Source organism: Prinia subflava, chromosome Z (assembly GCF_021018805.1).
Source record: "Prinia subflava isolate CZ2003 ecotype Zambia chromosome Z, Cam_Psub_1.2, whole genome shotgun sequence".
Classification (NCBI taxonomy): Eukaryota; Metazoa; Chordata; class Aves; order Passeriformes; family Cisticolidae; genus Prinia; species Prinia subflava.
Window position 1 is genome coordinate 94,407,973 of NC_086283.1, and position 16,253 is coordinate 94,424,225.

At 40.9% G+C, this 16,253-nt stretch overlaps 1 protein-coding gene across 2 annotated transcripts in view; it reads right to left on the bottom strand.

Annotated features, from left to right (window-relative positions):
* ADAMTS6 (ADAM metallopeptidase with thrombospondin type 1 motif 6) overlaps nucleotides 1–16,017 on the bottom strand; it is a 145,868-nt gene extending 129,851 nt beyond the window's left edge. Inside the window, exons 1-5 of one of the 2 annotated variants that reach the window (XM_063423009.1) lie at nucleotides 15,924–16,017; nucleotides 15,443–15,589; nucleotides 9,974–10,341; nucleotides 8,886–9,250; nucleotides 1,395–1,563 (exon numbers count right to left, since the gene is read on the bottom strand). In XM_063423009.1, the coding sequence (XP_063279079.1) occupies nucleotides 1,395–1,563; nucleotides 8,886–9,250; nucleotides 9,974–10,070 (631 nt within the window). In that variant the 5' untranslated portion in view covers nucleotides 10,071–10,341; nucleotides 15,443–15,589; nucleotides 15,924–16,017. Of the gene's footprint in view, nucleotides 1–1,394; nucleotides 1,564–8,885; nucleotides 9,251–9,973; nucleotides 10,342–15,442; nucleotides 15,668–15,923 lie in introns of those variants that run through there. The other variant, XM_063423007.1, reaches the window with a different exon arrangement.
* Nucleotides 16,018–16,253: the final 236 nt, after the last annotated feature.

Here is a 16,253-nt window from a genome sequence, read left to right on the forward strand (position 1 = left end):
TAATCCACCTGTGATCCATGTGACAGATACCAGTAGAATAATTGAACACAATCTGACAAAAGTGGCTGCTTCGTGGCTTGGAGGGCAATGACTTCTAAGCACTACTCTAGAAAATAAGACCCAACAGAGGCCAATATCCTTTCTTTTTGTAGGGGTATAATAATGGTAAAAATTGCATGCTCCTACATCTCAAAACCTTCCACTTACTTCAAGAGGCTTAAGTGACAGCTGTCCCAGTAAAATGAACATATACTAGAACCCTTATTTTACAATCAGTTAGCAGGCAGTAACATTTAAGAGACTTGTTTTGCAGTATTACAAGCACATATATTGAATAATGCTCTCAAACTCAAACAGAAGTTACATACATGAAGTCTGACATTCCACAAACACAATTAAGTAAAACACTCCAGAAAAAGCTATCTCCCGAGAATGGGATCTTGCAGACAACCTGTACTGTAAGCTTAGACAGCTGGTGCCACTAAACATTATAAACTCCAAAAGAAGCTAAAATAAATTATATCAATGAACAGTCATATTATTTTATTTTAAGATTAGTTATTTTCAGTCTACCCCATGCACTGAACCTCACCGAGTACAACTGTCTAGGCCTGAACTTTTAAGAATAAGCTATTGCAGAAATATAAACAATTGACAAGGTTAGAACATTTTTCTATCATGTTAAACAATTACTTTTGTGCTCTAAAAGAACTTGTCAGATTTATTCCACACTGTCTTCAAAAAGTTAGTTTTCAGTTTAATCAAGGGTTATGAGAGTACTTGAAACATTTATCTGTAGAAGTTAAAACTACTTTTCAAAGAAAATATCTCTCCACCAAAAGTATATAATTCTGCCCATAAGGCACATGTAAATCACATATTTGACTATAATAGAATAATGTCAACCAACTGGACCAAAAGACAGTACCAAAACACTATAAACCTCCATAAACAAGAAAGATGTGGACTCAGTTCCAAATTTATTGACAACCATAATGCTGACATATTTATTGTGTATCAGGTTTCTTCAAATGAGATGGAACACATACTAAACATTGAGCTGTAATACGTAGTCACTCGAGCATGCTTTCCTGTTGGGGAATGAAGTACATTTATACACATTTTGAGGAAGCCTGTGCTCATTTCTACCACTGTACACAACATAGGCATTAAACAAGACTTATTCCTGCTTAATTTTGAAATACACTATATTCTCAATCTGAATCTGAAAAAAAGAAAAATCAAAACTACTTTCCAACAGGACATTACATCACCCAGAAGAAGGATTCTCATAGCTTCATTCTCCACTACATCTTAAATGTGAAACAAGCAAGATCTCAAAATACGTCTCAAGTTATCATTTTTTAAAAGGAATGACACTCATTCTTGTTTACCTGAGACTCCACAGTGACTGTGATCATAGAGGTGTTGCTGATGCATGGTAGATTTTTTGTATATAACATGAGGATGACCATTCTCGTAACTATAGTTACTGGAATCTTCTGTTATATTTCTTAAAGGCTCAATAAAATACTCATCATCTTCTGTAGCAATGACTCCATGCTTAAAGAAGTAAATAAGAAAACAAAAGCTTACAACAGACAATATGGAACTACTATCACAATCCTCAACTTTAAAAAAATGTTCTCTGTGAAGAAATCTGCAGCTAGAAGCTAACACATAAAACAGTGCATGAACCAGATCTCCTCTGCTGATTTTAGTATGAGCAGAGTAGGTGCCTAAAAACAATACAGTGAGAAAAAAATAAAACTATCACTGTCCTATCTGTGGAGCACTTTCACTTTTTTTTCTGTTTTGGTAGATGCAGTTAAAAAATTGAGATATTCTCAAAATACTACAAATAATCCCTTCACAGAGATGTTCTGAAGCATATCCATACACGATTCATATCCATTAAAAATTACACCAAGCCAAAATGGCCTTGCTGTAAGGGCGAGTCCAATACCCCTCTGTGATTCCACACTGCTAGATGCTTAAAGCCAAATATTTCATCAAAGACAAAACACCATGAAGGATTAATTTTAGAACACATATTAAAAAATTATTTTACATCCAGACACAATCTCAAAACTGAGCTAGTTAATAGAAATCAAATTATTTATATTAAGTTACACTGTCTACAAGCACTTATTCCATAACAACTCTTGCCACAAATCTAGCAAGTAAGAGTTATTGCAGACTGTACACTAGATCTCAGCCTCCATAACAAATGAAGTTTTTTCTTTCCTCATACTGCAGTGGAGAATAGTAGATATTCTATTCTCATAACTTTCACATTTGTGAACTCAGCTTCTTCCAAACAGGAAGTGGTTTATGGAAGAAAGGGGAGATCTCAGGCCAACTATGCAATTTCCTGAACCTTCAGCAATTAAAACTGAACTTTAGCAGAAAATCCAGGTTTTGGATCCTTCCAGATACAGAAATACTGGGGAATAAGTCCTGACAGACTTTTACACCAATGTTTGCTAAATGAAAAATTCTGATACCCATATGTAGAAAATTCTGAATGTATGAACTTTCTACACAGGGAAGAGCTATTCATCAGACAGAAGCCTGGAAGCAGGAACTTCTACTTTCATATCCTGACTTGATGAATCACAAATTTCTACCACATCTTTTATCTGTAAAACAAGTACTACACATTAATCTTTTCTTAAGACGTCTATGATCAGCCGTAAGACCACTTGTTCCATATCTGCTCTAAAAATCATAACGCTGTTTCCAAAGACCAGAGCTTGTCTTTGTACTCTTGGCCAAAGCTCTAATCCTGCTAATGTTTTGTACATAAAATGCCTACTGTTCTTCACTTCTGAAACAATATAAAAATTACAAGATAAAAAATTCTATGTAATATGTCCAAAACAAGTGTTTTCCAAATAGAACTCTATTGTTAATTGTGAAAATGTATGTATGAACAGACTGCAGCCTTCAATTACTCATTCCTTACATTGTGAATGTGAAGTGTTCATCTTCAGTGGAATTTTTCGTTACTAACTCAATTATTAACTCAGAAGGTAACATCAGGGTCTAAATTCACCTGGAAGATGCCAGTATCAAATTCCTCTTACAATGCCTTCTTGTTATTTGAAGTCTAAGATTTTACTGAAAAATAAATCATTTACTGGTATACTTAAATAGTATTGAAGATATAAACCAAATTTTAAGTGGGCTTGCCAGATGTGCAGAAAGAACCCTGACAGTTTGGACTGCATCCAGTCTGGATGTCAGACATCTGGGTTCAAGCGAATCCTGAGCCATTGTAAGCTCTGGTATTATGTTCCCACAGGAAGAGAGTCCTGTGGAGTGGTTCTAGCCAACACCATCAGGCTGTCTGCCTCACGCCAAGCCTGAGCAGACAGAGGTACCATCCAATCTGTGGCACTGTCTCTGAGACAGAGCGGGTCCTAACCCAAATTCCTCCAGACCATGCATCCTTCCTGTCAGTACTCAGGTCCAGCCATGTTTCCAAGTCTAAGCATGAATGAGATAATTATATCAGACAGTGAAACTGATAATTGTAAGTGGTGAGATTACCTCAGCAGAACTAAGTCAATTCAGATAGCATAAACACTTAAATGCAGCACTAATTCTCTATACAAATTGCATATTTTCTCCTGTAAATAAGTAAAGAATATCTGCAAACAGTGGTCACAGTTCCTTCATGTACCACCAGTGAAAACAGTAAGGAGAGCATCACTACTTTTTCCAATGCCTAGCTGATATCTGATCTCATTTGCACAAATGCTGTGATGATGCTTAAGAAAAGACATTTTAATAACGTTTTATCTGTTACTGCAAATAAATTTTAACATAGATGTACAAGCAGGTAGTGAAAACATATGTGTTTAGTCACTGCAGTCAGATAAGTGATTTAATAAGCACTGGAAACACACTGACTCTGCATATGCCCTTCCCATGAGCCTGGCTTAGGTATACCATTTAAAGCCTAACAGTATTTTTGTTTGCAAACAAAATTGTTCTTCCAACGCTAAATTGATGCAAGCGATCTTGTTGATCACAGTGATTCAACAGTGAAATCACTGATTTTTAAGAAGCACTCTAAATTCTGCAACTAAAAAGTACCTTGGTGATAGCCAGCATATATTCGAAGTTTCAAAAATTCATGCAGCTAGATACTTGCATTGTTCAGGTATTCAGCAATGCCTGATTAACACATAGGGGGAAGTATACTATTATATCCAAACCAACATCCTAAATACCATCTTTGATTTATAATCCACTATTTGAGGAAAACAAAACTTCAGTTGAAAAGGGAATTTGAAATAATGCCCATTTAAAGCATTAAAATGAATTAATATTCATTTTCTTTTTAAGTGGTGCTATTGTATTTTAACAGTTCATAAATTAAACTTCTGCTCCAAAACATTATAAATACCATTAAAACATAAGAATGACCAGAAAAGGTATTGACATGATACCATGGATATAAGAAACAAGCTGAATGCACCAAGTGTGTTACTACAAGGAACATTCCCAAGATTATTATCTAAAACAGATTGTTTGAGGTCCTGTGTTATCCAATCCCACTACAGACTGCCAACTCATGCTAACATATACAAGGTCTGGTTCCAGCAGTCTGACATGCTCAGACAAATCTGTGAATCCACATGGAGTTCCCCTGAATTCGTGAAAAAGAATCTTTTTCTGTCAGGCTGTCCAGCCAGGGCCTTAACCTCCTTCAGATGGGGGACATCCATCAGTTGCAAAAGCAGACTGAATTATGGGGGACAAGTAAGCACATGCCTTTTCCACACAGCACTACAGTTTCATGATTTTTCCATGCCTTGAATTTTTTTAGGCTTTATGCTTTATCCATTTTTAATATAAAGTACCAGTCATGGAAACTTCTGAAAACATGTCAGTGTTGTTCAGTATGTCAACAGCTGGCTACACACTATGATTTTATGACTGAGGAAAAAGATTGCATTAATTTACTGTGCTCTCAAAGACAAAAAAATTAGTGATCTGGCCTGAGACAGCACATCATGGAATCTAACAAAAACTTAAAACCAGGATAGGGACAGCTTGTATATAATTTTCTGAATACTAACATTATACTGCAAAAGCATGAGTAGCAAAGACAGCCCTCCCTAAAAGCATTGATACAGAATTATTTCACATACAGTCAAAAATGCCATAGTGTATGTAAATCATGATCTATAAAAGAAGTATTCTTTAGAGTAAAATTGGCTTTCAAATGAGTAAACTCTTAAGAAGAATATAAGTAATTTATAAATATATTTATTTAGGATTACAACAAGCAAACATTAAGTCTTCTAGCAAAATCATTACCCACTGAAAAAGTAAGCTCATGCTCTTAAGCCACAGTCACCTACCTGTGCTTTCTTTACCATTTCTGTTTGGATGGAGATAATTGTGCTCTCCAGGACAAACATTACACAATGCATGAACTTTACATATATGGAAATACTGTGCGTTTTACATTAACTATTTACTTGGGACCACAGTAGCCTCAAAATAGTTCCTGCTACTGACATTTTCAGCCCAAATTTACAAAGTTTACCATGCAAGACTTGTTTGAGCACTCAGTTAAGAGCTTTGACACCTGGCAGAGGACAAAGGTGAGTCAGAATGCAGAAAGTTTGGGGTTTGCTTGATTTCATAACTAAGGCTCCAGAATTTCTCTGAGATTTGCTCCTCTCAGAGTCAGTCAAACTCCTTTTCCCTGAGGTGACGTTCTTCTCTCTTCAGTTAGTCTATCACCATTTCTTTTCTTCTTTCCTTCAGCATGAAATAGTCAGCTTATAAAATGCCCAGTCTGATTGCCTGGTACCAAACATCCAAAAGCCCTAAAATGCTGCTCATTATAGGCTCTTTCATGATACAGCCAAACCTGCAATCCATCCACAAGCATAGCATCCACTACAGCAAACATGAGTTTGGAAGCCAGCAAGCCTGCAGACAAGACCTTCAATTTCCTCACATGAATGCTTACTGGATTATAGAGCTTTCCTCACAACTTCTGACAATTTATAGCATAATCAGGGGCCAGCAGATGGAAGCTGCTGGACTGAAACTTCAGTAAGTAGCAGCCTGTAATTCCAGGGCACTTGGTAATGAGAAATGTAGAGGGAGAGGCTGAAACAAGAAACAGTGATAGGGAAATGAACTGACTGCTTGTCACTTTTTTTTATAATGAAACTGAAAAAAAGCCCTCCTTACATTTACCTCAAATATAAGTGTTCTTCAAAATCATACAACATATGCTATTTAAATCATGTTCTCACATAACCACTCAGAATAACTAATAAGAATAATTCAAGACATTCAACAAGGGGAAGAAATTTGACCTAATTGCCAATAGTGAAACCTAACAGGACACTAGAGTAAATATATTGCATACATTTTGTTTGTGAGCAACATTTACTGCTAAATATTACTTACTACCTGCTTCAGAGTTAAACTTTACAGGCTTTAATACAGATGTTAATCAAGGAATATTACAATATGATTGGCACTTAGAGACCAGCAATCAAACTGGAAAATACAATGAATGCCTTACGTACAACGCATTCTGAGCTATTGCTAACTCTAAATCAAACAATATTGTCTTCAATATTCACTGCCAATTGCTTTATTAAACATGTTCTAACCAGCAGCTGTATAACAAAACATTCATTAGGAGGAATCATCATTTTAAAATAGCTTTGTGATGCATTTATCCGAATGGAGTGGTAACTCCCATACACTGTGCTCTGGAAGGCGCTGCCAACACTGGATGACAGAAGGGTTTCTGCAAAGTAGAGGATGATCCCAAGTCAAGACTACTGCTGCACCCTCTGCAGGATTCATGCCTCTGAGACAGAGCCACGTGTCACCCTGCTGATGTTTCTGGAGCAACACAGGAGCCCCACGTGCTTCCACGACCAACTCTTCCTAAGAGATGCAGTGCACACCTGATATGTGAAGCCCCAAGTAAAGAGGAATGTCCTTGCAGAACCTGTGTGCCCAAAAACTAAATTAACACTGCCTCAACACCTGAACGACATACACAGGAACTGACAACAACCACAGCCACTGAAGATGATGATTTAGCTGGGAAACACTACATTGAAGATAACTTAACCTAGAACCCGAGGCAGCTTCACTCCAGGAAAATGGACAGCCTGAGGGCAAAGGGAATATGTGCTAAATGTCACCTCAGGGTGTCAGGCACAGAACAAAAGAAAATAAAGATTCTGCTTCTTCATGACATCTCCCATGCTTTTTAGGAGAAGTGTCATAAGGAGCAACAGATGGGCAAAGACAATAGGAAAATACAGGCTTTTTTTGTGCTTCATCCCACCTTTATTTTCCTAATGTGAAAGGAAAACAAGAGTCAGCTAGGGCAAGGGCAGAAGTTCTTGGCTCATTCCCTTAGCCAAGGTCAAAGAGGAACTGAAATGGGATCACCAAGGCACTTACTACAGTCTCCAAGAGAACCAAGTAGACTGCATCAATTAGCACGCAACAATTAAACTAAAGAGGCATGCAGCCTCTTCTAAAGAAATGAGTCTTGAAAGAAGGGACTTGGTTTCCATCATATTTTTGTATTTTTAGCTGAAAAGAACGCAAGCAAAGATGGAGTCTACTAGCTTTGAAGCTTTGAAGTCTGAAAAACTGTGACCAGGAAAAAAAAAAAAAGCAAGCAAGCTATTACATGGAAACTGCAATCAAAGTGAAAATTGTACTAAATTCAGACCTATCTGCTGTAAATCTACATGAACCAAACTGTAATACCACACTCAATGAACATCATTTTAACTCCATTTCTTTTTCTTTGAAAGTGCTCACTTAGGGCTGGAAATCCCCATCAGATATTTTTCCTCAGGAACACTCTGAAAATGTTAAACTAGACTGTCTCAGGCATATCACAAGTAGCTGGGTATGATGCAACCTATCTAGGTCTGAAAGAGGTGGGGTTTTAAGTAACATCCCAAGAGGCATTATTCAATAGCCCTTCCAAGGACAAATGGGAATTAGTTTAGCAACTCTGCATAATCTTCTGTTTTTTAACTTAGCAATTAGTTAGATCTTCCTATTCCTAACAAGATGATCAACCAGCATTCTACCATAATAAAAACCAGAATGAGAAACCATAATATACATGTATAGTTTTAATAGACAAAACACTGGCTCTTGATTTAATGTTTCATAGTCATGTCTTTCTATTTTAGTATTTTGTTACTCAATAGTCTGCTTTTTCACTTCTTTGTATTAATTTTTATTTTTTTCCATGCATGTACTACAGTCATGTGATCAAAAGATCACCAGGAAGAGAAGAGATGAGAACAAATTAGGTAAGGACTTCTAATTCTAGTACTAAACACTAAAGTTTACGATTTGTAAACAAAATCTTTCTGATAAAAAAGTTATATAATTAATTTCTGATGCTGTTACTTGCTAAAGACTTTTCATGTTTTGAATTTATAGCAATGACGACGTCGACACCAAGCAATTCTTCTTCTTTTATTTACTTAGTTTTTAATCCCAAATACTCAGAGACAGTGGGTGTTCAGTCCAATCAACATCTCTCTGCAGAGATTCAGTATCCTGGGGGATCCACTGTTTCCTCCTCCCTGCCCCCTGAGCTTGGAAGGCTCTTTTAACTGTAAAGATCTCAGCACAGGCCTAATCCTGCAGCCCCACCACAGACACTACAAACACTAAAGAGGTTGCCTGCTAGAAGACTACAGAATGGAGTCTCAGATTTTCTACACCTTCCTGTCTACTTGCTTCCCACAGGGACTCAATAAACTTGAAGATATGCCAAATTAACTCTTCTTCCGTAATTTAAAAGGGACAAGCGCACTATTACAGTGTAATATGTAATATGGACTTACCAGACCATTGCAGTTGCTTAAGGCCACTTTAGTTGTACTGTGTTGGTCTTGCAAATATCCTGTGTAATGACAGTGGTCTAAGAAATCATGCTTCCATTGCGGTCCATCTTTCCCCCAGTACTCTACTGTAAAATGTCTGGACACCAGATCTGTGTTGAGAGTCAGGTTTAAATGAAAGTGCTTGCCATAGGCAGAAAGTTTAAAAAATAATTTAGGTGCTGCCAGTTCTTGGTCATAAGGGTCTGTGCTCCTCCTCCTTCTTGAGGGTTTAGGATTTTTCACAGTAAAGCTGAGGAAGGCTCCATTTTGATCAACCCTTATTGGGATTGTTAGTTGGTAGTGTTCAAGGTAAGACAGGAATTCCTCTTTGTAATCAATCACAAGGTAAGAGTCCAGGGAGTGGGCATAGAAGAGAAGAAAATATAACAGGAAACAACAAGTAGTAGCATAAACATAGACCATTTTTGGGTAAATTTCATCACTCTCATGAGTAAAAGTCACCTTCAGGTAAATGCAGGATGCAGCATTTAACAAAATAAAATAACATGATTTTCTTTTTTGTAAGTCAAGAAAATGTGTTTGGTTTCCTATTAATTTGTTTATTACTAGAAATATGAAAGTTGTTTAATATCAATCTTTTCCTATTTACCAAAAATAACGTAAATAATTGGGGCTAACTTAAGAAGGACATATTTTTCCCAGTGATACCATTCAAAGACAAAAGCTATAAAATCCACTTGAAAGAATACAAACAGTAGTAATGAAAAGGATTATGTTGTAAAAACAAGATTAGATTCTTCCTTCCTAGTCTAAAAGCATGTTAATTTTATCATGGCAATTCCCTCAAATATTATCAAGTACATTTTACAAGATTTAATTTGCAAAGCTTTCCTACAGTTAAAAGTAGACAGAGAGAAATTAGAACAAGGAAATTTAATCTGTATGACAATTAATCATGATAAAGCTAAGAGCAGAGCCCAGATGAGCTCACGAATTATATGAATTATATAAACAAGGTTTAGAAAATGTTACACAAATATAATGCAAAAATACATGCTTCTTGCCAGCTACAGAGATCAGACCCCTACCTTGAGAACTGTATGAAAGCCTGTTGTTACTGTGAAATTCCGATGAAACCATGACTAGGCTCAAAATCCATGTCCACGTCTTCCAAAGAATTTCCATAATTTAGAAAACCCAGAAAGTTCTTTTTTCCTTCTCCTTGGAGAGCTACCTGTGTGCTATAGAGTTAACTTCACTCCAGAATCGCACCATACCAGGTATATTTATTTTACACTACTTTCAAATTAACTATAGGATGTTCCACTTTCTGGACAGGTACTTTCTTCTATAGCTGCAGTCATGTTCTCAATTCAAAGCAAGTATTTGTAAGATTCCTTAAGATATGAGACAGATGTTAGATTGGATAGTTACTGAACTTGCTCCATTTCTTTTCCTGAAAAACAGAAGAATATGAGTCAAGGCAAATTCTTTCTATTAAAACAGATCTATACTGCAAAATACTAAGCCATCATAGTGAACTACACAGGGTAACATTTTGAGATAATATTCAGTAACAATTTTATGGTCACAAGAACATCACAATCTTACAAAAAGAAAAAAACTGAAAAAGAGTTACCATTAACCTTGAAAAGCAGATCCATACAGCTTATGATGCACTTATCAACTTCACGTTATTTTTATGAATTCTTATACCTATTTACTGTTCCTTGTAGCTCAAATACTGTGTTCAGACTTGTTCCATCTATAATCAATGCTATGCACTCATTCAATTGTTAATAACACGTCCCAATATACTGGTAGATAAAGGAAGAACCTGGGAAGGAATCCAGAGTACAGTTATCTGATCTTTCTGAAGCATGTATTTTGATATTACTCGGGCCAGAGCTCTGCTTATGCAGGCAGAATTCCCATTCACTTAAATAGGAATGCTGCATATTAGAATACTAAAGAACAAATTTCAGGATCTAAAGCTATTCATCACACACATTATTTCAAATATTTGTTTGTTTGCTTGTTTTTCATTTACAACACTAGTGCAACAACAGTAAAAAGTAGCTCTAGGTGCAGCCAGGAATTAAATGGAAGATCCATGGAGTCAACTAACAATCCAGTATCATGGGATACCAAACTACCTGTTGTGTCAGCTGGTACTCATCAGTCCACTTAAACACTCACAGCACACCTGTGCACAAACTCTGCTGAAGCAGACAATTAAGAAACAAAACACCTAAGAAGGGCAGCTTGTTCAAAAACCAATTTCCACAAGCATACAGAGTCAGTCACACACGCACCAGATAAATCTGCCTTTCTAAGATTTTGGGGATGATTTACGACATTCACTCAGGTAATACAGCTGCAGCTAACGGATTATTTATGAAGGTTTTAAAAAGAGCTGTAACATAAAATCTCAAGAAAAAATCAACATCACCCAAATCCTATTTACCAATATTACAATGAGTATTTAGGTAACGCCTTAGCTAATTTGAAACCTACCTAATTACTAATGTATAAATGAAGTTAATCTGACCTTTTAAAAATCTTTCAAGACAGCACTCAGGATTTAATCAGGTTTGTTAAGAGACTAAAAGATGGTTTGCAAATATGCTTTGTGTTTAGTAGTATTTTTTTCCTGGGGAAGCATAAAGAGTTTGTGATGCCATTCACATGTGGCAAGGCCTCAAAGCACATTAATAAATGTTTGCATTGCTATGCAGAATCTTAATTTCCTAGCTAATATTTAGTTATAGTTCTTAAAATTTTGCAAGCTTTCAAGATACGTAATTAATCCCATATTCTGTCAGCTACATTAGTGCAATAAGTAATGTGCCTTATTTCTAATCTGAGAATGTATAGTTTCAAATTCTTGTCGCTGAATCTTGCTTTATCCCTGTTTGCTAACCAGCTTGTTTCTTTTCTTTGTGTGCATAGTTATAATCTGATACAAGCACCTCTGGACACTTCCTGATAAGCAGCTCAACCTATTTGATTTATCTCATTCTGTATAATCCAGTTTCCAGATGACTGAATACTTCTGCAGTTTTTCTCTGAACCGTTTCCAATTCATCAGCATCCCTTTTCATCTGCAGACACCAGAACTGGGCACTGTAGTCCAGTAATGACTCGTTACCACCATATATAGAGGTAATATTGCCTTACAGCTTCTACTTAGCCAAAATATCCTAACAGGGAACTCATGTTCAGCCTGCTATGCAGATAATAAGTTATCCTGACATTAAGATCTCCTGAAACTACAGTACCTAAGAAGCCAGATAGCTCAGACTGTTGGACATAAATTAACAGTACCCATTATTTAGTATCCTTATTTATAAATAATAAATTTATTATTTATAAATAATAATGGCCCACATGATGGACTATAACCATATGTTGGTCAAACAGTGACCATGAGTGTCAAATAGTCACTCATGTCTAGTTTTCTTGCAGAGGTGTCTGAAGTGATCGCCCTCATTTCAAGCTTCACACAAGACCATTCTCTTTACATATCAAGCTTTCTGAAAGTTTCAGCAGAACTTTTTTTCTCTTCTTCAAAAGTATTGCCAGCTTCACAATGGATACAAGCTGACCATATGAAGCTATATTAATGTTTCCAATTAAAGAGTGGTAATGCATTTGAATTATAATACACTAAGATAACTTCAAGATAAAATACTCTCACATTTGGTAGGAATCTCAAAGTCAGGACTCTATACCCTTTTTGTTTTATTTCCACCTTCTCTGGTAGCTTATTTTCACTGTAGATTGTTGTTAAGGTACAAAATTTGGTCAACACTAAGCTTACAGTAAGAAACTTCTAGTGTGTCATGTGGTGAACTACACATTCACCCACTGGTAAATGTAGGTGTGGCTCCATGTCCTCAACCACCACCTAAAACCACAGATCCCGGCTAACTGTGAGAGCTCTGCCAAACAGGAAAGGAAAAGTACAAGATGTTTTCTGATCCCAGTGGCAAAACAGCTGCATAGCACTGGCATTTCTGGGAAGGCACGGATGACAGTGGTAGTCCTGTCACTGGTGTAATGAGGTTCCTACCCAGTGACATTCAGTGAGGAGGAAAAAGGCCACAGTTACTGGAGCACAAGTCTTACGAGATGCGGCTGAGGGAGCTGGGGGTGCTTAGTTCGGAGAAACAGCAGCTCAGGGATGACCTTATCACTGGCTACAACTGCCTGAAAGTGTAGCCAGGTGAGGGTCAGCCCCTTCTCCCAGGCAGCAAGTGACAGGAGAGGCCATAGCCTCAAGCTGCAGCAGGGGTAGTTTAGGTTGGACACGAGGAAGAATTTCTTCACAAAAAGGGTGATTAAACATTGGAATGGGGTGATCAGAAAGCTGGTGGTCACGATCCCTGGAAGAGTTTAAGGAAAGCCTGGATATGGCAATTGGTGCCATGGTCTAGTTGATAGGCAGCGTTCAGTCATAGGCTGGACTCAGTGACCTTATAGGTCTTCTTAACCTCTATGATTCCGTGATGAAGTGCACTACGAGGAGCTGATTAGCCAAACTGCTCAGAGCAGTCACCATGGGAGCCTCCATCTAAACAAAGCTGCCTTGGGCAACTAAGCCATCACTGAACCTGAAGGTAGCTCAAGTTTTAGCACAGGCAAGCATCCGAGACGGACGACCCAATACGACCGCCACCCCAGGGGAATCACCGCGGCAGAACCGACGGACTCCGGCGCGCTCGGTTCTCCCGTTAGCGGAGAACACACGGCACCGCACCGCCGGATCACCGCGGGGCGGGGTCGGGGAGAGGGACCGGGAGCGGGACCCGCCGGCCCGGCGGGCGGGGCAGGGGGCAGGGGGCTGTCCTCCACGCCCCCGCCCCGGCGGCTCGGCCCCGCCGCCTTCCCGCCCTCTGCGGCCGGGCCGTGCGGGCGGCGGGAGCCCGCGGTGGGGCGCGGGCAGGGGCGGCCGTGCGCCCGCCCGGCGCTACGAGTGGTTGCTAAGGAAATGGGGAGGGCGGCGGGAGGGGACGGGGCGGGGGACGGGCATCAATCACACAAATTCAATTACAGGTATCGCGGCTGGCTGTGAAAAGCTTCGCGGGGCTTCAAAAGCCGGGGATTAGCCGTGCCCCCCGGGAGCTTCCCCAGGCGAGGGCTGCGACGCGCAGACCGCGCCGGGAAGAGCTCGGTGAAAAGGAAGGGGGGCCGGGAGTGACGGCGAGAGGGACACGTACAAAGGGAAAAGAGCGAACCCTCCTCCCCGGGAATTAACCAGAAGCCGAGGCGTGAGGAGTAAAATCATTGCCGTGCGGGCCCCGGCGTACGACGGGGCTGCCACCGTGTGAGCCCCCCCGCCAGCCCCAAGGCTCCCCGCCGGCCGTGCCGAGGGGGCAGCTGTCAGTGCATCCCCCGAAAACGCAACACCCGCCCCCCCGAAAGAAAAAGTCAACAGGCTAGGAAAATACATGGCTACACGCACAGTCAAACGCATACACGTTATCTGTACACGTCTGCACACACACAGAGTTAAAAATACTGGTAGTGAAGAAAATTTGAAGTCACCAGACACACATCCCTCAAAAAAAAAAAATTCAGAAGGGAAAAAAAAAATCCGTGCTCCCTAGAGAGGCTGAAGGGAAGAGTCTGGTTGCTGTGGTGGAGCTGGTCCTAAAGTTAACTTTCAGCAGCCCATTTCCAGACAGCAGCGCTGAATCTATTTGGATAAAACGCGTGTGACCCAGACACTTGGCGTTTGGCCCAAACGCGTTGCACCGGCAGCCCAAATAAAAACAAGAGTCTGACTCTTTCCCTCTCTCTCCCTTCTCTCTTGTACAACAATGAAAGAAAGTAGCGAAGACAAAATCCGCACACACATCGCCGGGGAGCGAGAGCCCACTTACCTCCTCCCACCAAACAAAGTCCCTTTCAACCCCGGGCGACTGCGGAGACAGACATACACCGACAAACACGAGTCCGCGGGGTTAAGAGTCTGGCAAATCCCAGGCGGCTCGAAGTAAATCAAAACCACACGCTTCCATCTTCCTGATGAGCCCAGCGAGAGCCCGACATCCCCGCCAGCATCGCTGCGGGACGGCGGCCGCGCCGACCCTCCGAGCCCCGGTACAAAGTGTGCACTTGTCTGACCGCGGCAGCGAACACCGCCGGACACGGCACGGCAGAGAGCGGGGCTTCCTCAGCCCAGCAGCAATCCGGAATAGCCCTGGCTTGTCGCTGGGGTTTGGGGGCTGCTTTGGTTTTCATCTGTTGTTTGGTTTGGTTTTGGTTTTCCTTTCCTGCTTCTACCAACGACTTAGTATTCAAAGTTTTAAAAAAAAATCTTTTTAAAAGTGCACTATTCGAGATGGTACCTCATCAATCACCTCTCTTATCGGCTGAAAAATCCTCGCAACCCCTTCCCCCATCTCAAGGTTTCTCTCTGAAATTACTCCAAATGCACCTCGCCTAATGCAAGATAAATCTCCCCCCGCTCCCCATAGCCCTGCACGCACCATTATTCGGGACAGAAGAAAAGCAAAAAGTTTCATTCAATAGCGTGAAATCTTCCTTACCGTTTTCATCTTCAATTTCTGATATAAAGTAAGTTTCAAACAATAGAGATTGCACAGGACGATTCCCGTATTCCTCTCTGCTTTTCCCCTCTGTGCAAGCAACCATCAGGGTTATATTCTCCAACAGAATAAAATTCTCTAGCTTTCCTAAAGGGGTTTTTTAGAAAACGGGTTGGCTTGGCAGGAGGAAGGATGCCATCAATTCACCCAAGCTATCACCCTGCACATTTTGTCTTTCCAACAAAAAAAAAAAAAAGAGGGGGGGGAGAGGAGGAAGGAGGGGAAAACAGGCTTATATTGGGGTGGGGGTGGGTGCCCTCCTCTCGAGCAGCCTCCTCTGTGCAAAATACCATGTGAATATCATCTGAGTTGGGGGGGAGGGGGGACCGGGAGACAGAAAGGGGGGAAAGAGAGGGGGAGCAGAGGGGAGGCAGGCAGAGCAGGAAGGACTCAGGAAAGTTTGGTTGAAGTAGCCCCAGACCTCCTCCTCCGGCTGCCGGCGCCGGGCCAAGCCGAGCGCGGCGGCAGCGGGGGAGCCTTGGCAGCCTCGCCCGGGGGACGGCGCGGGGCCCGCTGACGTCAGCCTGCAGATGTGCCCCGGGCCGCCGCGCATGCGCGCCCGTCACGTGGCGGCGGGGGGGCAGGGGCGCAGCCGGGGGAGCGCGGGGGGGGCGCGGGACCCTCAGGGAGCCGCCTGAGGGGAGCCCGGCCCGGGCAGCCGCGGGGCGCCGGCCGCAGGCGGCGGGCACGGTGGTTGCCCATAGGCGGCGATCTGGGGCGGCCCCCGCTGCCGTCGCCCCGCTCGTCCCGT